A 25,594-nucleotide genomic window follows, 5' to 3' on the forward strand; every position below is an offset into this window, starting at 1 on the left:
TTTGGATGCCAAAGAGGTTTTTATTTATTTACAGTTTACAAGTTGATGAGAAGTTATTGACGACATACACGGTATGTGTAAAAGCTTTGCTCTCAGAGAAGCAAGCAAAGCGATGCCCTCTGACCTCTGAGCTCATGTAGGCTGAGGAAGCAGCAGGTTGTCTTTCACTGGAGACATCGGTTCTCCTTTCTCAGAGGGTCTGATCTTCACAGTTTCCCTGAAAACACACATACATATACACACACACACACACACACACACACACACACACCACACACCCACACACACACACATATGAGATCTGGCCAGTTTCCACCTTTTAATGTCAACATTAGCTTCATTCTCATATTTTGTCATGTTACAACCAAAAACATATTTCATTGGAATTTTCGGGGAAAGACTTCACAGTTGTGAAGAAGAAAGAAAACGATACACAACTCAAAACACTTTTTACAAATAAACTGGAAGGTGCAGTGTGACAACGTATTCATCCCCCTTTTTCTGAGAGCAACAAGTTGCCTTCAGAAGTTGCCTGATGACTGCTGATGACTAGAGACCAACTCTGTGTGATCTAAAATCAATTTAAAAAAATATAGCTGAAAGGGAAGAGGCAACAGTCCAATTACAGGGTTTCCCCCAGTATTTCATAAGCCTGGCGGGTCACCAGGCTTTACTTGTGCCCCCACCAGGCTAAGCATTCCTCTTTTTTCTTAAGCCTTTCTAAAATGTCAGAATTTTTTAAAGACATTATGTTGACAGAGGGACAGACAGACAAAAAATATTCAATATGACAGCTAAAAATGTACATTATTACAATGGAAAACATATTTGCTCACTGCAAACTGTCCATTATTTCCTTACTTTTTGTAGCTGAAGTTCTTCCAGAGGCTGCTTATAGTGGCCTGCAATTCAGGATTGTTCTCGTTATTGGTCGAGGAACATTTTTTTCCAGGACCTGCAGCCTTCTTCCTCAGACCGCTGGCTCTGGCTGGGCCCAACGTCGACATGTTCACCGCCTGATTCCGCATGCTGGATTTCGGCTTGGGCAGTCCGGAAACCTGAATGCAGCATGTTCACGTCACAGAAGGAAGATCTGGCTATGCTAAACACCTACCAGACAAGTCTAACCTTCGCAACAAACGGTAACATTTCCTATGAACTGCAGCAGCTTAGAGAATATTAGCACTCTAGTTCTCTACAGTTCCCGTCCAAGTTTAGATTTCTTTTTAAAGCAACCAACCCTGTCAGGCGGCCCAAAAGTCTTCTCACATGTTCACCACTTCCACTTCTAAGAATGTCCGTTCAGTGAAGTGCCACATAGGGTGAGGACGCCTGTGACAGATAGGCTCCCACTACAACTGCCTGGCAGCTTCTTTCATAGTTAATCCTAAAAATCCTGTTTACTTGATCATATTTTCTGTAATGATTTAAGTCACTGCCAATCCAGATCTCATAACATTCTTGTTACGTGTATAAAGGATCCGTTAAGGTCTGAATAGTTTATTAAATCAACTGTTCACTTCAACAAACTTACACAGAATACGCTAAACTGAAAGTAAAAATAAGTGTGCTTGCAGCAATGCACTGTTCCTTTAAAAACAAATAAAACCGATGAAGAAACCAAAGTGTAAACCCACCTTTGACCCCAGCATGCCAGGTTTCCTACAGGTCTCTGTGAAGGAAGTAGGGCTTTCTGTCACTGGTTCTGAATCAGTGCTTGAATTCATCTCCTGACAAAAAAACAAAACAAAACACACAAGCAGAAACCTATGAGAATATGAATCAGAGAATCCCTGAAAATGTCTACATTTCAACCCAGTGTGTGTGAGACGGTGCAAAAGCCCATCTGTCCATCGTTCTTCCAGGTCATTTTTATTTTTCTACCACTGCAGTTGAACATCATCAAGATTCAGTTGGTTCATTAAACATATGACAAAATAAGAGTTTCATATCAGTCAGATTATAATTGTCAATAATTATTGATTAGGTGTTTTTGTAATAACTATATAAGCTACTGTCAAACAGACCTTTTCTATTTTACCCAGGTTTCACGCTGTGCCGTTTTTCATTTTAAAATTTTATTAGATTTTTTTAATTTTTTTTTTTTTTTATGAGACACGGGGACGAAACCTGACACTGCTGCATGAGTTACTCTACAGGTTGTTGCCAGGTAACCACAAGTTACTCAACCAGTTGTTGTAAGGTAACCAAAGCTAAACCCGACTGTGAGAGGCTGAGTGGCTAAAGCCTTTCATCTGCCTACAACCCCCAGAATGCTGTGTGGTTCTGGTTTGAAGTTCAGTGAAATTGTTAATAGTCTATCAGACGCAATATCTATTGATATTGATTATGTGTCCATTGCGATATATATTGTTACTGACTTATTGTCCAGGCTTGTTCTAACCAGGAATGACTGACGACCCTGTCCGTTCTCCCTTTGAGATACGATACTTAACGGTAGGAGCTGTGAGGGTCAGAGGGTGAAAGCAAAGATTATGGTAATGATAAAAAGAAAGAAATAAAAAATCCTGAGCAAGAGGCTAAACAACTTTTCTTGTATTAATTTAGACATCTGGAAACTGCAACGCGGCTGATCCTCAAGACAGAATGCATGGCTACTGCTCAGGTGACAGAGAAGATATAAGCCACGCCTCTTTCACGATGTGAATAGCAAAGACCTGTACAGGTGGCTTGCTTGCTGAGGACCGACCCCCTGATAGGCTGCTAGTAAAATGGCATTTAGTAGACATTTAACTAATTGTCAGTGACACAACACTGGTTAATCACTCCAGTTCTGATTAACTTGCAGAATGATGGGAAAAAAATCCAATGTTGCAAGATGAAATGTGAAAGTCTGCTCAAATATTACTTGAAACAAATGCAGAAACCCAAACAAATCCCTGCTTCTCGAAAGCAAAACCAAGAAATGAGAATTCGACTGAGACTTCAATCGAAGTCTCAATTCGTCTCAGTTCGTTTGCAGACCAAAGTTCGTTTTACTTTGGTCTGCATCGGATGATGAGAACCAGAATTTGAAACCGTCTCTGGTGGTTTGGTTTCTAGAGAAAACTCAAACTGGAAGCTGTCACTGAAAACCACTGAGAATATTCAGCCTCTTACAGGTCAGATGTGTCCGGATAGAAGACGCGTGCATTCCAACCTAGTTGAAAACATAGTGAATGTTCTCCTCTTAATGCTCATTTTCTGGGAAGCATTTCAGTCTAAAGTATCTGATAGTTACATAGGGCTTTATGCTTTATGAAACAGTAGTTACCAACAGACCTATGAACACAGGCAAAGGAAACAGACAATTCAGGAACTTACAGTCTCCTCCTGGGAGGAGAAGGAGCAGCTGAAGCGGAGGGCGTCCTCTTTGTGAAAGGAAGTGGACAGGGGCTGGGAAAAGTAAGCACTGTCCTGGGAGGGGGGGGAATTTGGGGAAGGGTCCTCGTTCTCAGATTTTCTCTCAGGGGAAGAAGAGCCTGCTGAAAGCTGACAAGTCGACTGAAGAGCTGAGGAAGTCTCTCTTTTGTAGTGGAACTGCTGCAGGGCGAGAAGGCCTGAGGGCGTCGTCGGCGCTCTGCAGAGCCCAGCACCGGGGGAGGCGGCGGAGCCTGACCACTGGAACAGCTTCGGCCCCTCACTGGATGAGGCGGGCGGGGCGTTGGCAGGGGACGTAGGAGGGCTGAGGGTCTCTACAGGTGGAACATCAGGACCGTCCCTTTCACCAAGTGAAGACTGGTTCTGAGAAGGGTCTTCTGGGTCCCCAGCAGACTCCTCTGTGCTCTCAGTAATTGTTGAACTTGATTTGCTGAAGAATCTGCAAAGGGGGATACGCTGAGGTTACACTGAGAATTCAGGCTTTGGAAGAAATGCTTTGAAACATATTGATGGAAATGTGTGAATGGAAATACGATTGGTAAAACAAAAAAAAGTCTGAGTAGTGAGCTGAAACAGTGGAAGAATGAGGAAAGAAAATCTATCTAAAGGTCATTGGACAGAGCGTGGCCAAACATGCTGGCTATGCAGTCAGCTGTGACCTGCTGCTGGAGCACAAATAAACAAAACAGTGAAACAGACCAAATATAAATGCTTAATTTCTCTCTAAAATGATTATTTAGAACAACAATTAAGAAGAGTTTGACTAAGCCATAGTTAGGATGTTAAAGAAAAAAAAAATCCATATCCTGTCAAAAAGATAAATGAACAAATGGCATCGATTTGACTCAAGGTGGTTTGATTGTCAACTGCCAGCAGAAGCATTCCTCTGGATGAAGGGCAACAATATTTCTGTCTTCTACACCTAAACACAGTTGGGTCAGGTCATTAATCCGTCTATCAGTTGCATGAACTCGTCTCACTGGTCTCTTTCTACAGAGGAAACACTTACTCCAACAACATGAAGACAGTTCTAAGAACGTATTTTTGTAAAAGTCACATGCTTCAAACCCCGTTGAGATTACTTCAAACTAAAATCTACCAGGGATAGAAATCATTTTGGGCTCCACTGCAACACACTGATATTAAAATGAGAGTTTTGTTTGTCATGAAAGTCAAGCCAAGATGAAATACAAACAAAGCATGAGAAACCTGCTTTGACAAAGCAGGTGAGAAAAGGGTGTGGATTTCCATGAACACGTTGTGATTTTCTGTTTGCAGCCTGCCAACCAACTGATGATGTCAAATGCAGCGCTAAAGATGGACATATTTCTCTGTAAACAATGAGAAATGCTTCAGCTGGCAGTTCATTATGTGGGCTCGTTCTCACAAACCTCTGAAGGATCACAGCATCAGATGCAAACAGCACAGTTTAACCAACATAAAAACCAAGACGAATGCCTCTGAGTGTTTAAGTGTCTCAGAATCTTGTTCATGAATGAGGGAAAAATGAAGCGGGAGATTGATGGACTGTGACATCACCTGCTGTGCGTGGCCTGCCTGCCATCGTCCTGGGATTCGTGGTTTCTCCGCTGCAGCAGGGTGGCGAAGGCGAAGCAGTTCCGTGTTCGAGGCTGGCTGCTGGAGGTCGGCTTGTCTTGTCGCTGCTCTAACTTGGAGCGTTTCAGCCCTGAACTGGAATACTGCTGGAATACTTCCTGATCCGATACACAAGAATCTTACAAGGAGACAAAAAAATAACAAGCTTGTATAAGAGTCCTGCAAATAACAAACGTGTATTTATTTATTAATCTTTTCTTTTATATTTGGATTATTTATTTATTAAATAGATTGTAATAAAAATCACGACAAGGGCAGACCAACTAGAGTTCTAGTTATGCTTCAATTATTCAGGTGGAGATGAAATGAAATATATGTTTTTATTTTTGAAGATAAACAGCAATAAAATGTTTCATTCCAAAGTGAAGAGAATCTATCAACGCCCATCCCACTGCATTATGCAATCAGGGCGGGAGTCAAATTTAACCCCAAGGTGCCGGAGTCTCAGACTCCATCCCCAGCTTTGATCTTTTGGGCGGATGAAACAAAAGATCCTGGTGGACTTTATCTGTCAAACATTCTATTGCACTGTTTCACTTCAGGAAACTTTAAAAATATCTGAGTTCAATAAAGTCATCTCCACTGCATTATGCAATGTCATGCAGAGGTAAACACGTAACCCCGCCCATCTGAACTACATTATATGCTTCAAGGTGGAGTCAAAACACTTGACTTCAGCCCAGTCAGACGTTTGATCTCACTGCCTCCTGTTGCATAACGAGCTTCGTTTTCCCCTAGCAACCTGCTTCCCTGCGTATTATGTTGCTGTGGGCGGAGCCAGACACAGCCCCATCTCTGAGCGTTTGACCCCACCGATCAGCAAAATTGTAAGAATTTCAAGGCGAACGCAAACGATCCACTTCTTGTGTCTGAGGCTACGTTCACACAGCAGGTCAATTCAGATTTTTGATTTTTTCCCAACGTAGCCATTCACTCTACTAATTAAAGGTGACTTGTGTGTGAACGGTTTACAACCCCAAAGCGGCCTGCCTCACAGAAGAAGAACGAAGAGGTCACACAGCGACGTTTACGTCCAGATTTACCACGTCTGGCGGACGCTCTGGTATTCAATTTACATATGGAAGTGGCACAAGTCAGATATTGTGGTGTGATTAAAAATATCAGAATAAGGCCATTTAGACTATGATGAAGAAGTTGAGTCATATCTGGGTAAAAACAACATCTGATTTGGGTTGCATTAGGCTGCTGTGTGGCCTCAAGCTCTTCAAACCTTCTCAACCTTATCTCCACCTATAAGTGAGTCTTTGACTCCACCTATTCTTACTACTTTATGCAATTCAGGGCTGAGACAAATTTGGCAACATCCGGCCCCAGTGGAGTCAAGCTTGACTCCGCCTCTTTATGAATTTTCAAACCCAACCTGATTACTCAATTACACATTAAAAGGCATAATTAAACATGTGACACCACCAACATCCAGTGGATTTTCATTTCAAACATTAAATTCTACAATCCGTCACTCAACCCGTCTCTACGGCACCATGCATTTGACTGAAATATTTCAACCTAACCATCCTTCTTTCATTCCACGTTAGTGAGTGTATTTAACCCCACCAGCCCGTCTCTATCGCATCATAATACTCTGACTAATCCAAATATAAAACCCTGATGTTCCATCTCAAACATTTGACTCCAGCCCACCCCTTTTCATTATTTGACTGGCCCCACCCTTGCTGCATTATGCATTAAAGGGCAAAGCCACTCTCCATTAGAAGCTTTTGGGTGGAGTCAAACATTTGATTATGTCTGTCCTTGTTGTACTAGAACCCTCTCTGTGAAGACAAATATTTGGCCCCACCCGTCCCTATTGTATAATACATCTCAGTACAGAGGTGAACTTTAACAGCAGCCATATTCTTGACCCATCCATGTAGCAGTGGATCGCACCGCTGGGGGCTCTGGCAGATTCATGGGGCAGAGTCTGATACTATGGCCTCAGATTCTCTGGTTTGGGGGTCATGCCATGTGTCCTGCTGCAGCACTGGGTACTCCATGCTACCCACCCTGCAGCATTGTACTCTTCTTACCACAATAACTCTTATTTATGCACAGCTGGATGATTCATTTGGTCCGTCTTCCACCAGCTCAGTATGTACGCCAGACCATTTTCTCCCCCTGACTCAGCATTTTTCACACACACATATGGCCACAATGAGACCACACAGTGCAGGTGAGGACCAGGTTACCTTCTCTCAGCCTCTTCAGCGCCTGCTCTCTGTGTTGCAGCCTCAGGTGGTCCAGGTTGATGACTCTCTCCTGCCCTCTGGTGGAGGGTAGCTTCTCTGCGGAAACAGCAGGGCAGGGAGGAGCAGAGGAACGTGGCGTGAAGCTCTTGCTCCAGATGCTGAGTCCTGCTGCAGCCGGGCAGCTGCTCCAGCTGTTGCTGCGAGCTTTGCACGCCTAGAAAGATATTTCCCAAAGTAAAATTAAATGTGAGGATTTAGTTTTTTTGCACTGGGACAAACACTCGCTATAGGACGGCTACCTGTGGACGGGGGCTGTCTGGACTGAAGTCATCTATCTTCTCCATGTTGTTGATGTCAATGTTTCCCAAGGCCATATCCAAGCCTTTGTCATCTCCTAGATTTCTGAATTCATTGCCATTAAGGAATAAATACTATCCAATAAAAAGAATAAACTTCTTTTTTTTTGTCTGGATATTGCTTAATATCCAGACAAAACTAAAGGGGAAATGTTTTGAGGTGTGACGCAAGACTAAAGGGTACATTCCAGCGTAGTTGAGGGAGGCTGGGTCGACGTGCTCAGGGTAAGGATTAAGGGGCACCACCTTCCTCATGGCAGGATCAAACACCAGCTGGTAGAGGAAGGTGTTATTGGCTCTGACGAATCCTTCAACATACTCCTCAGGAACGACCACGTTCATTTTCAGGTACTGGCCCATCTTTCTGATCACCTGGTAGGAAGAGAAGAACCCGCACTCAAATCTACTCTGGAAATCATTCATTTAGAATCTTGGCTTCAGTTTTGCTGCCGCTTCCTGAAGGTTCCTGAATCTCCTTTTTTGTTCATCGCTCCACAAACAAACAGCTATCTCATCTGCTCGATAACTTACAATGACATGCCAAAAGGTTATGGGTCAAGACAACACAACAGTCCCCATTAAGTGAAGTTCCTGTTATGATTTGCTGTCTTGAGGTTGGATGGATCAGCAGAAGATTTTTTCCCCCCACCAACCAACTTGACGAACTGCATCTACAAATTCATTATTGTATATAATTAATACAAAGTTAAAATTTGTGAATTTGGTGTTTCTGAAACTTTTTTACGAACTGTCGGAGACTCATAGTAATCATTAAAACTGGTAATCATCTCATCCCTAGTTACTACATTTTACATTTCAAAAGTTTCCAGTTTCCCCCAGTTTTAAAACCCGGAGAAAAATAAAGAAGTTATCAGTTTATCCACACACCTTCAGAATGTCAGGGTCTTTGGCAAGCCGAAGCAGCTTGCAGGCCTTTCCGAGGCCGATTCCATGCAGGGAGGGGAGGTAATCACAGCCAGCGAGGATGCACATATAGCGAAACTTCTCCTCGGTGAAAACGTCCCCCAGGGAGCGACAGCGGCCCAAGTTCATCTGATCTATCTCTATTCCGTTTCCGTGCTTGTCCATTTTGAGAATTACCTACAAAATAATAAGGGAGAAGACAAAGCTGGTCGGCCGTTGTTCCTGCCAGTCAGCAGATTTTAGAATATTCCCATCCATCAAATTACAAATGATACAAGGAAATTGCCTTCACTGGAAAATATAAAGCAGTCGTGCAATGCAAAAAGCATTCTTCAACCACTGATAATCTTTCCAAAGTGTGAAAATGTACAGCTTAGTTTTATACATCAGTGTTAACATTTATGGGCATATTCTCATATGAAAATATCTGGTGGCGAGTTAACAGATGTGACTGATTCTGCTGCTTTCATGAGGCAAAAATAGTACAGCGCAGAAATCTGTGGTGATGGAACAAGGGCCTCTGGGACAGAGGAAGTGCTATTTATACAATCATAAACAGAACGAAGAGCGACAGAGACAACAGCGTGAAAACGTTTCTACAGAGCTGCAGCGATTCCAGAATGATGGACTAACTTACCGCTACATGTCTGCAGCGCTCAGACCACAGTCATTTAAACTCCTGTTGAAAACTCAGCTCTTCCTCTGGCCTGTGCCTGAGCAGAGCATGGAGGTCCAAAGTGGCACCTCTTGTGCAGGACCTTAGGCTATCAAAGGATGAAGCACATTCAGCCCGTCACACAATTGGGTGTTGGTGGTGGGGACTTTATTTAATTAGGGCAAAATTATTACTGACAATTTAAGTCAACCACACACACTGCTGTGAAAAGATAACTTTACTGTTTATCAAATGGGATCATTTTTCTCACCACACTAGATTATCACTAAAAGTAGCAAACAATAACTTCAATGAATCAAATGCAACAGAAAAACACTTTAGGTGCTTTGTGTGTTCAGATACCTCATGCTGCTACTGCAGCAGATATACTGATGAACCTCAGACTGCAGGTCTGTTTATTCTCCAGTCACATCAGCTGCTCTCAGATAATATCATTTTTACTAATTGTGACATTGCTGGACGTAACTAGAAGAAACTGCAAAAACTGTTCAGTTGGTTTAGAGGGGTGAAGTTCTCTTTCTTACACATTTTTCATTCACTGGCAGTTTGTTTTCACCTCAACGTGAATGAAGGTTTGCCAAATCCTTATCAAAAAAGTGGAATTATATTAACTGTCAACAAAACAACAACAGGGGAAGACATACAATAGGTAATAGGGTTGGACAATATGCACTTAATGTTTTATCACAATATTTTGCTGTAATAATATGATAACAATTAAAATGACAATAAACCATTTATTACTTTTTTTCACATAAGTGTATGACTGTGACTGCGCGTCACAATTATAGAACCGCAAACACAAATACTGCTCTTAAAAACATTTCCATTTGTAATACGGACACCAGTCATGAAACATTGGATTTGTGTCACTAAAATGAACAGCAACTGCAGTCAATCATATTTGAAGAAAATAGTTAAAACAACAATCCCCAAAATATGGAGTTTTTCTGAGTTTTAAACATCATTAATTGGAACTTATTGTGACAACAATAGATGAAAATCTCATTAGGATAAGAAATCTGAGCAGAGTCCAGCCATCCTCCAGAGACATTCTGTTGTTCTTTTATGATAAGAACTGTGGACCAGAATATTGGTGGACTGGTGAACTGGGACAGACTGCTGGTAAATGTGATTTGCTTGGTACTCAATGTTTCAGTTCTACTTACGGTTTTGCATCCAAATGCCAACAGGTCAGAGTCTTCGGTGATGACAGCTTGAGCGAACCCAGTTTTAGTCAAATAGGCTAACTGAGCATCGGCTTCATAAGGGGCCACAATGCAGTCCACCCCCCTCTGCCTCGCAGCCTGGACCAGGAAAACATCTCATGTTAGAGAACATCAACGTTCCTGTACAAAGGCTGAGAGTCTGCAATACCTAAGAGTCAGGCGCTCAAAATAACAGAACATTTTATGAAACAATTTGATGTGTTCAGGGATGACTTGTGAAAGAATATTCTACATTTCTATGTATTTCCTGTATTTCCAGGTTGAACTTTCACTTAGTCAGTGCAAGCAATACAAATTTTATTTGCCACATCAAGACAGAAGCCGCACCTTAATAAGGTTGTGAGCCATGGCGGAGGTGATGTTAACACAACGTCCGAAGCAGTCTCTGGCCTCTGACACTTTACCTTCACGCAGCAGCTGTCGTCCTTTTTGGAGGTTGGCTTCCCGGCGTCTGGAAGACACGCGAGTAAACAGAATTGTCAGTGAACACAATGCTATGAAAAACAGCTTTGGGTTGAATTTAACTGCTCTTGCTGCAGACATAGTATAGATTTTAGAGGCTGAAAGGAGAACACTGGGGACATTGCGGAATGACAGGAAACGGGGACAGTCTATGTTAATCATAATTCAGATATTGGGAAATTAAACAATATTGCAATTGCAGCCCTAGTCAGAATATATTTTAATGTACACCACACTTTTGCTCAGTTTGGGTGAATACTCACTCTCTGCGAGTCTTTTCCACTTCCTGTTTAGAAGGCAGATTACGGCCATCAAACACCAGGATGGGTTTAACTGAGAAATTCAACAGCATATCCACAAACTTCATGCAGTACCACACATACCTAGAAAGACCAACAATAAGAGGGAAGACATAGTACAAGGGACCGTTTCATGTAGTTTGAATATGTGTCGTTGTTTCCCTGAGAATGATAGAGGAGCTTACTGATCAGTCGCTTCCCCTTTAGCCAGCTTCTCAGCACAGGAAAAGGCTCCTTTATGAAGCCAGCAGTACGTGTCCACAGCCACCGTCTGGCCTTTATATTTTCTAACATTGACGGGCTCTGCTGAATCTTTGAGGAACTGCAACAGTCCAGAGATTCCCATCCTCAGTTTCACCACACTGATCACAAACCTGTGGGGGGGAAGGGCAGGAATTCACAGTCAGACTCTTCCAGAGGACTGTAATAATTACCAACTACACCACTGTTGCGTCGTGCATGACGCGAATCACGGAGAAAATGATCTTGAATTAGAAGTCAACGACGCAGATTCGGGGTAAAATGGTTAGCACCGTTGGCTATTTACTCGCGATAAAGTAACTGGAGGTCAAACTAACACTAAACAAATGTCAGGAAAGTGACTGACGGTCTGAAAAACATCTGAGGAGCAACTTCATCACATAAACTCAATTATTTCGTAGTGTTTGTCAGGCTGGAAGTGAACTCGATAGGTTGTTCGGTTGAAAGTTTGGCCAACACATTACGCAGCGGTAATAACAGTTGTTTAAGTAGGACACCAAGCATTAATATTCCTAAATAAAACACTCCAAGACGTCAGACTTACCTTTCTGTTCCTAAAACACACAGATATGATCGGATCAACAGAGCAAAACTGGAGCGAGTTTTGGTTTTAGCGGTAAAAAGACGAGATTCAGTAACAGCTACCACAATTGGCTACGTAGACAAAGTGGGCGTGTCAAACTGAAAATCATCCAATAGAAAGTATAAAGGTAACGGAAGTGGAAAAAGAGGTTTGACTGTCATGCGCACGCGCAATTATGCCGCTCCCCCACCAAGGTTCTGTGACGTGTATGTTGTCTAAGTATGTTTTTCCGCAGCCTGGACGCCCTCCAAAGATTACGTACTTGATTTTCAGCGGATCAGTCAATCAAATATAATCTATAAATCACTTTTCATAGTGATTTATAAAAATACTTGTGCTGTTGACACACAAAGAAATGACCAAAATGATCAAAACGTGCAAACAGATTATTGGTATAGCAAATCATAGCTCTCCTCTCATATAGTTATAAATGTTCTATAGGCTTTAGTTGTGATTCAGTGTGTAACCAATAGATTTTTGTCACAGGTTCACCTGCTTTCTGGAAGCTGAATAGGTGAATCAGAAACTGGACTAAAATACAAATATTGACTGATGTAAAGTGGAAAAGTGTCCTGTGGTTAAGTGGATCTACATTTCAAATTGTTTATGGAAGTCATGAAAGTCTTGTCCTCCAGGCCAGTGTGACCAGAGTCTCTGACACATGCACACATTTAACACTACATTCGCTGAACTTCTGTATGCTGGATTTGAAATCTGGTTCTGTGGTTGCAACAGCACCAACAAGTGGCCACATTTGAATACGACAAGTTTAATCAACAAATCGCAATGGATGAACGTTTTAAAAAACAAACAAAAAATAGATAAATTATTAATAGCAAAAAATAAATAAATCTGGTGTTGTAGTTTAGTTGACATGGTGAACAAGTTTTCATAGGCACAATTTTAGCACTGGGTCATCTTTTCTAACTTGCAAGAAAATGAAGCAATATTTATCTTATTTTGACAATGATAGTTTGCATAAAAATCTCAACGTAAAATTATATTGGTATTGGGACTGACCTTTTTTTCTATAGAGAGACTGTCACACGAAGCATGAATTGGTCACCATGTAAGTTATTGCCAACCTTCAATTTGTTTGCAAAATTCTTTAAAAAAACAAAAACAAAACAGTGTTTCAACTGTTAAATATCTTCCTTACAGCATCCAATCACTTTGACGCCTTCCAGTCTGGTTTCTATGCTCAACACAGTACTGAGACTGGCTTTGTCAAAGTGTTCAATAACATCCACATAAATACAGACTGTGGAAGAACCGCAGTGTGCAGTTACATACACTGTTGACCAAGACATATTGTTGAAACAATTGGAGAGCTGAGCAGGGCTCTCTGGTCCAGTACTTGGTTGGTAATAGGTTTGAATCTTACATAAAGTACAGGGATTTGTTTTGTTTCAATAGGTAACTTTTCATCAAAGCGGACAGAAGGCTTAATCCTGCTAAATATCTATATGCTCCCACTAGCTCAGGTTATAACAGGTAAATTAGCTATCATAACTACAGATGACTCACAGGTGTAACTACACCTACTAATCCTAATCAGCTAATCACTAGGTGATTAGGATATTTAGAACAAATCAATGCATGGATGTGTTATAATTTTCTCCAGATGAACAGAAACATAACTGAAGTTATCTTTGGACATAAAGAGGAATGGTCTAAGCACTTCAGTTATTATAGTCAGAGCTGATCAGCCCTGTAGTCTTGAATCTCCAGAGCCACATAAACACAGATACAAAGTCAGCCTTCTATTACCTAAATAACATTTCAAGGATTAAAAGACTCATATTCCAGCATGATACAAAGAAACTAATCCATGTGTTATTTTTAGTTACTTTGATTACTTCAACAGTGTCCTCACAAGTTTGCCTAAAATAAAACAATTACAGCTGATCCGCTGCTCGCGTTCTCACAAAACCCAGGAGTGTCCTTACAATTGCTACCTGGAACTCAGAGAATACACTTTAAAATACTGCTGTTAGTTTAGAAATCTTGGGTTTCCGCGCAGCATTTCCCATTTCCCAGCACGAGAAGATGACGTGAACGCATCGTACGACGTGTCTGCTTTCCAGCTTCCTTCGCACTTCCGGTTTCTTTCCCCACAGTGAGACAGAAAGCAAACAAAATGCGTTAGTTAAACTTTCCAGATGAGCTGTGGCTAGTGACAGCTTCATTACCGCGACCCAGCATATTTTACCCACCGCTTAATTAAATGTTTTTGTCCTGGACTCCATAGGCGAGGCTTTAATAGGACAGCAACCATGCAGTTCTCTCCCACCAACGGAGATTTCACGTTCGTCTCCTCTTCGGAAGCTGAAGGTATGCTAATTGCTGCAACGCACAGCTAGCAGGCCCCAAAGAGTGATACATGTCCAGCAGCAGTCTACTTGCTTCTCTCTGCTTTATGTAGACGAAAGTCATGCGCTGGTTTCCTCTGCTACTTGTATCAGAGTGTTTTTATATGTGGAAGCGTGTGTTAGCTTTGTTTGACACATACAGGACGGAAGGAAAACATGTAGCTGACATGATATTGTTTATACTGAGACTCCGTTTTCGTGGCAGCTGTGAGCCATATAGCTCTGGCTCTGTCGACTCAACTATAACTTCCACTTGTTTACCTGTCACGTCACGGTGACGGGATGAATTTGCGGCTTAGTTAGCTAGGGTCTTACATCTGGATTCAGGAGTCATGAATAAACTGCGGTTCTTTAAAATTGAATCTTAAAGACAGATGTGTGAAAGCAGAAAGAAATGTATGAAAGACAAATGAGAACCAAATGCATTCTCTGTGCGCAGATTTACATTTATTTCAGCAATTTCTTTTTGTGATGCATATTTCCGTGTTTATTTTTCCTTCATTTGAAACAATAACGTGGGGTTATTATTTCACAAAGCGCCATTCTGAATAAACCCTAGATCAGATTTTTTCCACAATGCCACTTTCCTCCTTCAGTCAGGCACAAATGAGTGAGATGGTGTAAAACAAACCGTCTTAATGTAAGGACAGTAGCACATGGTCCTGCAGTATTGCCCCGTAAAGTAAGTATTAAGCTAAACTGATCGTGAATGGCTTGAAAATATGAATTAAAAGCATCTTTGTCTTTTCCAGTTTGACATGCATCTTTGCAATGGATCTGAAATGTTGGATTAAAAAAAAACAATACAACTAAAAAAAGCGGTATTATAGGCTAAATTAGATTTTTGAATACTTTAGAATTATTAAAATAGAAAAAAAAATGCACAGTAAAAGCCAACTACTGGACTTTATAACAATAATATGTTACATTATCGTCTGAACACCTGATTGTTTAGCTTTTGCTTTTGCTAAGTTGGTTGTTTTTCATGTGAAAATACCATGTTTTTGTTCCACATCCTGCTGCTGCGATTGTAGCTTTTAAAAGGTACCATAAGTAAAATCATCTATGTGATCCACAGACCTCAGTGGAACCATCAGCGCCCCTGATGTTAAAGTGAACATGGCCAGTGAAGGAGGCAGGGATCCATACGCCACCACCTTCCTGAGGCAGCGAGGCTACGGCTGGCTGCTAGAAGTGGAAGAAGATGACAATGAGGAGAGCAAACCTCTTCTGTAAGTCTGTCTTTTAGGGAGTCTTAGAATTTGTGGCAATTAAGTTTAGGGGAAAAAGACAAATCTATTACTTCAAGAAGTGTCTATGCTGCCTTGGTATAAGTAGGCCATTCCTTTTATTATCGAACATGGTTGAATGCTCTTTTAGAAATCTTTTAATTGTTATTTGATTTTCACATTCTCAAGGAAAGGGCTGCTTGCATTGCTTCCTTTCATTATTTAACAATAAATAACTGTAATAATGATGTAAACAATCTGTAAACAGATGTAAACAATCTATAAACAGATTGTTTACATCTCACACCGTGCATCAGGTACGAGAAGGAAGGGATTATTGATGTATTGTTGAGTTATTTTCCCTACTTTACACCTGACTGTGAGAAAGACCAGGTAATGGTGAGAAAGACCGCCATTTATAATCCATTATAAATGTATATAATGTACAGATAGAAAGAAAACATAGATAGAAAAGATGGGATTATCTGACTACCAGGTGCAATCCGAAGCACCTGGATTTATAATGTATTCCTGTTTGTTGTTTACATGAATCTGGAGTTTAGCCAGTGTCAGGGCAAATGTTCAATTATCCTTGTCTCATCTTCTGTGTGAGCAGGGAGGAGCTGGACATTGACCTGAAGGACATCTACTACAAGGTCCGCTGCGTGCTGATGCCCATGCCGTCTCTGGGTTACAACCGACAAGTAGTTCGAGACAACCCAGATTTCTGGGGCCCTCTGGCTGTTGTGCTCCTTTTCTCCATGATCTCAATCTACGGGCAGTTCAGGGTGAGCAGAATACGGATCAACACAGCTGGTTGCTTGGGATGATTACTTGAAGCATCATCTTTTTACGAAAAATGATAATTTCCTGTGATCAGTGGGGTAAATCCTACTCTAGACCTGTCACAATAACAAATTTTGGTGATTGTCTCAAAAGTTATTGCGATAAACGATAATATTGTTGGAAGACAATTTTAAACTGATGTAATGGTAATGACATAAATATGAAAGACAAGCACATCCTGCTAAAAATAAATGCACTTTATATTCAAAAGAGCATTTAACACTGGAACTGGTACCGGAGTAAATCCTGTTTTCATCCAATGTCTTCACTAGAAAGAGAAAAAGGCAGGAACAAAAGATAAAGCCAATAAATTAAAATGATCATTTTCATTTATCATGTGATTAATTGATTTACTGTTTATCGCGACAGGCCTACCTTAGACCACTCCAACGCAGGCACAAGACAAGCAAAAGAAATAGCCAGTTATCATATTGTAATGTTCTGTTCTTTAAATAAAGGCTTAAAACCGTTTCTTTTTAACCATAATATGTGGAACGTTGATCATTATATTAGATGTTATGTATGATTTTGATGATGACACTAATCAAAATTTAACATTTGTCACTGGTTTCTCAGCTGTTGAGTATATAACTTCTTTTATAACTTTGTATTTTTATGTTTTTACGATGTAAAGCACCTTTAACTGCCTTGTTGCTGACATCTCCAATTTAAATAAACTTGATAGATTGTTAAGAGGGCAATAAGAATGCACATGGGAGAGAACTTAGTCGTGCAGGATTCATGAGTTTTCCCCCAGTTTTTGAAAGCAAGATCAAAACAAAACATTCTGAGGTCAGAGGTCATTCTCCAAGCTTTAACTTTGGACTGTGTTGTGTCTTACATATGTAGGTTGTATCTTGGATCATCACCATCTGGATATTCGGATCACTTACCATCTTCCTGCTTGCTCGCGTCCTTGGTGGTGAGGTAAGTCCCGCCTCCATCACAACACAACCGCAAACTGATCTTTAAAATAAGGTTGTTGTTTTTCTGAAGGCTCTTTTTGTCTCCTGTGTAGGTTTCTTATGGCCAAGTTCTTGGAGTGATTGGATATTCACTTCTTCCTCTCATTGTCATAACCCCTCTGCTTTTAGTGATTGGAGGGTTTGAAGTGGTGTCTACATTAGCCAAAGTAAGTTCTAATTAATTAAACACTCTGACTCAGACTGTTAATTGGATCTATTTTTAGTTTTACATAAATAGGGTTTGGGAGATTTGCACCATAAATGGGATGGTTGATGTCATTTAAGGAAGAGGCCAACCTTTTTCTATGAATAGAATCCTTACACATACTGTTGATAAATTAGTTTGATCAAAAGCACTGTAGAAACTGTGATATTGTTGGGTTCTCATTCTTGTAGTGATTACTTCATAGTGATTATGTCGTGTGTTTCCTTTCCAGCTCTTTGGCGTGTTCTGGGCTGCCTACAGTGCTGCTTCACTCCTCGTTGGAGATGAGTTTAAAACTAAGAAGCCCCTTCTCATATATCCAATTTTCCTATTGTATATCTATTTCCTGTCACTGTATACTGGTGTGTGACCGGATGAGTCAGAACTTCAGACCTTATGGCCATGGACAGTGACCCTGAGTCATGTTGGGATCATCAAACAACTAAACCCAGGAGGTCTTTTTTTTAAGACATATTTGTTTTTTGTTTTTTTAACTCTGTACAATTTTAGGCAGTGAGGACATTGGGAATATGGCTGTAAATAGTTTGTCCTTTTCTTTGTTCAATAAAATGAATCAAATTTTGCAGCTTGTACCTTGTTCTGCAGGTGTCTATATCATAGGTGCTCTACTGTCCCCATATGCCTGGAGTTGGTTGTAGTTTGTGAATCTGGACATCATTTGGTGGAATAAAACCTTTTTAGTCAATCCACACAATGTTTAACAAATATTTTTGTGCGGTGGAGGAAATGATGGGTAAGAGATTGCAACACTATAGATTCCTCACTGTTATGCACTGTTCTGTTATGGCAAACGTCCATTAATGAGGTGCCTTGTTTTTCCTTTGTCAACTCTTATCAAAATAGAAAATCACCTTTCAAATAATTACAGAAAAGAAATGGGTACTTTGTGAATTAATCATCTTGTATTTGTTGGCTGGTCGCTAAGTTATTTATCCTAAAAAACTAACATTCCTTTCAGATACTAAAGAAAAATTTTAAATAAATGAATGAAATTGTTGTAAAATATGGTAGTTCTGTAGTTATTAAATAAAAGTGGAAATAATCACTGGAGCATATGACATTTCTAAAACATACTTTGTGATATGGAGGAAAGTTTGAGATTTTCAGTTCCCTACTGCATCAATTTACTCATAATGTAGACAAATGTGCTCCAGCTTAGACTGGTTTGTAATGAAATGCACTTTAAAATAGATTAAAGTCATTATTAGCACACAATAATGCGCTAATAATCATTGTTAGATTATGTGTCAATTTTTGGGGACACAAAAAAGTATAAGTATCATAGATAGAAAAATGAAGTAATGTTTGAGGGAATAATAAAAAAAATGAGATTTCCAAGAACTAAAGGTAGAGGTGAAAATTAATCTGAATGAATTTTATGAGCTATCATGATCCACAAAGTGGAAAATGCCACTGCACCTGTACATAAGAACAGCGTGTCTTAGAACACTTTGCACCAGGGAAAAGTGGGTTTATGTCAGGGGTTTAGTGTATTTTATGTTGCTGAGAGTTTTCACGTGTTATAAAAACAAGTAAGCATGGCAAAAAAGATGTTCTATCAGTTTTGCTAAGATATTATGATCCATGAACACATTAGTGTATTGATGAAAGTACAAGTTATGTGACATAACAGTGGCATGAATGTGAAACTACAGAATGACTTGTATTAAAGGCAATTAAAAAATGTCTATCTATCTTATCTATCTATCTATATTTATATAGATAGATAGATACATATAGGTATATATAAAATAAAACATGGAGGTAGTGATTATTTACTTGCGCAGTGATGAAAATTTACAAGCAAAAATATACAAGTTATTTTTTCATCAGCTGTTCTCTCGATGGCTGTTCTCGTTTACTATCGGTGTTCTCGCGAGATGTATTCAAGCGGTACGCTAGCTCCGTGTTCCTATGGTGTAAGTGACAGAGCCTAGCCTGGAGTTCCTCTGCGCTGATGGTGAATAGCCACCGCGGCTGTGACGGGCGGAGAAGAAGCCGCAGAAGGCTGGGGAGTGGCAATTCGGAATCTGCCCCTTAGATGAATTCAATTTAAGTTTATCGTCAGGTTCTAACAAACCCAAAAGAGGAGGAAGAGGAAAAAATAGGAAAGATGGCGGCCGCGGCCTCGCCGGGCTCGTCCACCTCCTCAGACTGGATTGTAGTGAGAGACGGTTGCCTGCGTTGCGACGAGGAAGGCCTGCGAAGTCTTTCCTACCACCCGGCCCTCAACGCTATCTTAGCCGTTACCAGCCGGGGAAGCATTAAAGTCATAGACGGAACTTCAGGAGCCATTCTTCAGGCGTCAGCACTGCACGGTAAGTACCGGAGTTCTCTGTCAAGCTCTGACAACAACACTTTCAGTTTTGACAAGCCAAATACAGTTTGTCAACAGACTGTGTAGGGACCAGCACCCTGGTGCGTTAGCTGCTCCCGGCAGCCATACAAGTGGCCTGTAAGGTTTTTTCTGACAGCGAGGGTTATTACAGTCTGTTCTGGGGCCGTAAAACAAAGCACCCTCAGCATCCTAACACAGGAACGATCCTGTTATCATTAACTTTTGTCTTTGGTGAATGGCATTCGCTATTTGTCTCTATAGACTCAACATGACACCTCTGGCTGTGGCTAATGGCTAGCTCTAGGACTTTGCACAGCGCTAACTAACCGGGCAATCCTCTAAAGTTCTGCCCGTCACACGCGGCCTGTGGTTAGGGAAATGGGTCCAGACGTAAACATTGGCAGTCGCTTAATAATGAATAAATGGAAACAGTAGGCTGTCTGAAGTTGGTTTAGTTTAGGAACGTGGTGATGCTTTTAGCCGCTAATGTATTTTGGCTACTCGTCAGCCGCATAACTTCACAACTCACCGGCGAGAGTCAGTAGAAACTACCAGCGTGATTCTGATGTTACAGTCACACAATGGTGGACTGTAACGTCGCTGTAAAATAATAAATGGGAAGCTGTTCCTGCGGTAACTTAGCGTTTAACCCTGTGACCGACCGAGGACTGCATGCCAGCAGTGAGAGCACCAACACTTCGAGTTAACACGTTTCTGCTGAGATCCGATCAGAAACCGTGTTCGTCACTTTTTGTTTTCTGTAGTTACTGCCTGAAATAAAGCCCGATAGCATTTTAACAGGTTATGTTGACGTTATAACTCCTTATTTAACCAGAACAGCCTTATGGATTTGGTGTAGCTTTTAAATCCACTGTCTTAAATCATGTATGCAATCAGCTTGGTCTTTCCCGCGAAAGCAAATGTTTGATGTGTCTAGTCTTTTGTTTGAAGTGTGGTGAAAAGCGTTATTGACGAGTTGATTGCTCACAGTTTTGATGTTTACATGTTCACAAACCTACAGACGGTTTCCAGCTGTAAAAGTCGGAAGCATTGTTATTCTTTTGAAGTTAAGTTCTGCACCTGGTGAATGTCGATGGAAACATGGCAGACAAATCAAAACTTGGATCAGTGTTTCAGTGACAGGTCAGCATTGAATGATTGCAAAGGTGAGAAAAGATTATTTCTCCTCTTATGGTTTCTTCTCCAAGATAGCAATAATAATAAAGTCTTACAGCATAAGGTTAACCTTTTATGGACATTTTCCTTACAAAAATTGTTGCTTAATTTAGTAACGTGAATCTAAAAAGTGATTTTAGATTCATATCCTAATTTTAAGAGGCCAACTGTTTATTAGCAAAGTCTTTAGATGAAAATGTTAAGTTGTGTAATAAGTGATATATTAAAAACTTTGAATGTATCTATCAGCTGATGCCCTCCAGGCACCAGGGAGTGCCTGGTTTCAGCAGCAGAGTTACCTCCCATTTGAGATGTTAGAATACAGTCAAGTATTGAATACAGTCAAGTATTGGGAATTTGTGTTGAAATTATTTGCTGAACATTACATTCCCCTGAACTGGTCTAACCAGGTCTAAAACTGCTCTGTGTTGACCTTAAATATTGTGCTCACAAATATTAATTATTAAGTTTGAGAAGGGGGAAAACGTGAACTAGAGTTTTCTCCGATGTTTTAAGAAAAAACATGCGTTATAGCTCTATTTGACAATGTTCCATCCTGAGTTCTCTAGCGAAGTGAAAAACATCGTTCCTAGCAATAACTTTGTCTTCTTGACGCCTCAAATTAAAATCAATTTCTCTGTTCCAGTTTTACAAAATAATATCCGCGTTGTTTTACAAAGCTTTTCCACCAGCTGTTGATATTTTAATAGTTAAGGATGAAATCGTCATTCTCTCTCAAACATTGTGATCAAACTCCATACACGTGGATTATTTCAAACCATATTTCTTTTTTCTAGTAGATGCATGCAATTGTGACTCAGATAAAAGAGAAACATGCCTCAACGGGAGTTTTTTATGTAAATTTGCTCATTGATCAGAACTTGTTTTGGTTCATGTTGATTGGATCATTGAGAAAGATGATGGATAACTTGTTGGCAAGCCTGCAGACTGCCTCTACTCTTTCCACTTGCAACCTTTATGTGCTGTTTGCAGCAACAGGTGGCGGAGGAAAAGCACTACTGTATGCACTTTATTAAAACAACTCTGGCATCTCATTAAAGACTTTTAAAATGTTACAATAAACTTAGCAGTTTAGGCTGAAAGTTTTTATTTTGGATTTAAAACGGTGACATTTTCAGATCATATGTCATCTGGACTTTAGTTTGGATTTTGGTCTGTCAAACATTAAACAGTAAAACTGATTTTAGATTCATCTTCTAATTTTAAGAGGCCAACTGTTTATTTATTAGAATAAAATGTCTAATTAGCGTTGGACTAACAGAAGCTGACTTTTTTTTAAAATTACCTTCAGTCAGTGCTGCTTACAGGTGAGCTCATTGTCCACTGAAAACGTAGATGTTATATCTCACTCTGTTCTTTAAACACTTGGGCTTGTTATATCTCTGATGGTGTCAATAAATCTTCTTTAACTCTGGTTTTCCACAGAGCTCCATTTATCAAGGTTGTGAAGTGTTGACAATCATCACTGCTTGTTTGAAACAGTGTTAATAAATGAAAGTGGGATATTCTAGCCTTTTTTCGCAGAAACACTGGAATAAGTGTAGTTAAATTGCAGTTGTTCACAGAAATGCAGAATAAAATGGGGCAAGGATCAAACAATAAACCTGAGCTGTCCATGACAATATAATGGCTCTCAGCAAACTCAGGGTTTACTGTGTATTATAAGCCTGGCGGGCCACCAGACATATAATTGCATTGATAGCTAACTATGTCAGTGCAATGATATGGTTAAATACATGAGCAAATGTGGATTGTAGTTTAAAACCACCTGGCCTCCATTTGGTTTAGAGAGGCGGTAAATGAATGTAGTCTTCACTACTGAGCTTGCTCAGTTTTTCTATGCTTTTTAATTATGCTTTTTTAAATATTTTTTTATAATAATTGTTGGTTAAATCCTAAACCTGCAGTACGTAATTTTTATGTTTTTGCTTTTTTATTAAAGTTATCATTATGTTGTAACAGTATAATAAAAGACGGCCTAGAAAATTTCTGAAGAAATTTAATTGGGCCTGCTAAAGTGTGCCCTTTGGTTGGAACTCAGCATTCTGATGCTAAAAATTAGCATTAATGCTAAAGTAAAATAAAGAGAGACGGCATTCAATGAGCTCTGAAATTTCTGAGAAAAGAATGATAATGAATGGCTGGGAGCCTGAGTTTACCCTGTCACATGATTTTGCTCTTAAGCACCTTGACAGAAAAGTCCTAGAGAAATTTTGCCCTGGGGGTGGCAGTTTGAATAAATATGATAACAACATATTTTTGTCATAATTACATATTCTATCTTTAAAGCAAAAGAGCCCCTTGATCTGACTCTGTTTATCTCTGTTCCATTAGAGGTGCTGGAGTGGAGCTTCCAGTTAGATCTGAGAGCTAGCTGATTAATGTTATCCTGTCGCTATGTCCTAGCTAAACCAGGCGGCCGCGTCAGATGCCAGTACTTTCCTGCAGTTGACAAGGTGCTTTTTGTGGACGACTTCGCCGTGGGGTGCAGGAAGGACCTGAATGGCATTCTGCTCTTGGACACGGCCCTACAGCCGCCAGTGGCCAAGCCGGAGGACGTGGTTCAACTGGAGCTGCCAGTCACAGAGGTGAGGCTGCACTGTCTCGTTCAGACAGGAAGTACTTGGTGTTGTCGTTGTACCTGGAAGTTTGACGCTTATCATGTGTTTTAAACATGTTGATCTTAGATTTCTGCCTTTTGAAGAAAGAAATGTATATCTGAAGCATTTATTAAATGCCTGATTATCAAGAAATATGAATAATTGAAAGGTTAGAATTGTTCAGAGTATTTACAGAGCAGAAACATCCTTCTGAAGGAAACCAGGCTATATCTGCATTCTAGTACTATTTTCTTTAAAAGAGCAGCGATTCAATAGGAAGGTTTTTTTTTTTCTCTCATTGAAAGAGGCTGAAAATAAGTCATCTCTGTCTTAAATCAAATGTCATATATTGTACTTTATTAGAATTTTCCAAACATATTTGTCTCTTTTAAGGCCATTTAGCTGAATATTTATTGGCGTAACATGCAGTGACAGTTTAATATGATGCATCAATACTGGAATAGCAAGTAGTTCAAATTATAACCAGTACAATTTGAAGTCAAATTCTTAGGTGATTTCACATAATTTATTTAGATGTGTTTACTCCTTGGTAAAGGAGGAGGTGGCTGAGTTCAGATCCCAACAAGAACTTGGACTTCATGAGACTTTTTTCCTAAAAGATATGTTTGTGTTTGTTTAGGCGCAGCAAATGCTGTCAGCGTGTCAGGAGAAGATTGATGTGTCCAGCACTGAGGGGTATGAAGTCTTCATCAGCCAGCTCAAAGAAGGTCTGAAGAATACCTCACATGAGACTGCAGCCAATCATAAAGTAGCTAAGGTAAGCTAAAGAGAACAGAGTGTCACATAAAGAGAGAATGCAGAAAATTCTACTAAACATGTTACAGGGTTGGTCACATTTATTGGCATCTCGGGTAAAGATTTGTGGAAATCCTTCATATAAAAGTGCATTTGAACTGTGAGTTCAACAATTTAACTTGAAGGCATTTTCTCAAACCTCTTTCAAGACTTTTTGTGTTTTTGACAAAAGAATGAGACTATGACACCAGCTAAACCTCTAGCTAACTTAGATTCCAATGCGGTTGTAGCTTCGTTTTATGAACACTCTTATTGTTCACCTTGTTTACCTTCCTCTATCTTCTATATTGTTTTTTTACAGTGGGCAACGGTCACTTTCCATCTCCCCCATCATGTGCTGAAGCTGGTGGCTGGAGCCATCGTCAGCGAGCTGAAGAAGATAAACCAGAACGTAGCTGCCTTGTCTGTAGCCTCCTCCATCATGGACAGGCTCTCCTACCTCTTGTCAAGCGCCAGGCCTGAGCTCGGGGTGGGCCCTGGACGCTCTGTAGATAGGTTAGACCAACAACGTTCTTACCTTATGAGTCTGGGAATTGGCTCGTTTTGGGTGATAAACACTCAACATTTCATGGCATTCTATTCAGGACATGAGCATAGTTTAAAAATGTCAGTTTTTGTCATCTTTTTATTTATTTTTTTGTTTGTTTTAATCTTAATGGCCAAACATTTCAGATCAGCTTAGATAAAGGTGCATAATGTAACTTTTATAAAGAATGGGATTTTTTTTACGTATTTGGTAAAATTGTGACAGTATGTTACCAGACAGATAATCTGTGAAGCCATCCATCTCCTCAACCTCCATCCTCAGCTATTGTTGCTGTCTGAAGAAATGCACCGCTTCCAACCAAAATCCATAAATCACAGCCAGGAGGAGGGTCTTAGCCCTGTCAATCAACCATCATTGGTGGCTATGCTGACTAGCCTGAGCATTTACAACAGGATCTGTTGACGGTGAAATACTGCAGCACCACATGAAATTGTGACTGACAGTGTTAAGTCTGGGCTCTGAT

General features: G+C 40.2%; 3 protein-coding genes across 5 annotated transcripts in view; 2 read left to right on the plus strand and 1 right to left on the minus strand.

The window, feature by feature from the left end:
* On the minus strand, positions 1-12,033 carry exo1 (exonuclease 1). Its single transcript, XM_055029687.1, has 14 exons — positions 11,957-12,033; positions 11,337-11,525; positions 11,116-11,235; positions 10,718-10,841; positions 10,331-10,468; positions 8,450-8,662; positions 7,746-7,933; positions 7,505-7,607; positions 7,206-7,419; positions 4,921-5,116; positions 3,325-3,820; positions 1,638-1,730; positions 862-1,058; positions 1-217 (listed from the first exon to the last, which is right to left on the minus strand). The coding sequence occupies exons 2-14, from the start codon at positions 11,495-11,497 to the stop codon at positions 133-135; spliced, it is 2,328 nt and encodes a 775-aa protein (XP_054885662.1). The 5' UTR covers positions 11,498-11,525; positions 11,957-12,033; the 3' UTR covers positions 1-132.
* Positions 12,034-14,079: 2,046 nt separating this feature from the next.
* Positions 14,080-18,195, plus strand: yipf4 (Yip1 domain family, member 4). Its single transcript, XM_055029650.1, has 6 exons — positions 14,080-14,329; positions 15,446-15,599; positions 16,213-16,384; positions 17,292-17,369; positions 17,461-17,574; positions 17,845-18,195. The coding sequence occupies exons 1-6, from the start codon at positions 14,272-14,274 to the stop codon at positions 17,980-17,982; spliced, it is 714 nt and encodes a 237-aa protein (XP_054885625.1). The 5' UTR covers positions 14,080-14,271; the 3' UTR covers positions 17,983-18,195.
* A 1,346-nt stretch (positions 18,196-19,541) lies between these two features.
* birc6 (baculoviral IAP repeat containing 6) overlaps positions 19,542-25,594 on the plus strand; it is a 66,382-nt gene continuing 60,329 nt past the window's right edge. For all 3 annotated transcript variants that reach the window (XM_055029219.1, XM_055029220.1, XM_055029221.1), the window contains exons 1-4: positions 19,542-19,951; positions 23,575-23,756; positions 24,409-24,546; positions 24,886-25,079. In XM_055029219.1, coding sequence (XP_054885194.1) covers positions 19,747-19,951; positions 23,575-23,756; positions 24,409-24,546; positions 24,886-25,079 — 719 coding nt within the window. In that variant the 5' untranslated portion in view covers positions 19,542-19,746. The remainder of the gene's footprint in view (positions 19,952-23,574; positions 23,757-24,408; positions 24,547-24,885; positions 25,080-25,594) is intronic.

This window comes from Poeciliopsis prolifica, unplaced genomic scaffold (genome assembly GCF_027474105.1).
Source record: "Poeciliopsis prolifica strain line A6 unplaced genomic scaffold, Auburn_PproV2 SCAFFOLD005, whole genome shotgun sequence".
Classification (NCBI taxonomy): domain Eukaryota; kingdom Metazoa; phylum Chordata; class Actinopteri; order Cyprinodontiformes; family Poeciliidae; genus Poeciliopsis; species Poeciliopsis prolifica.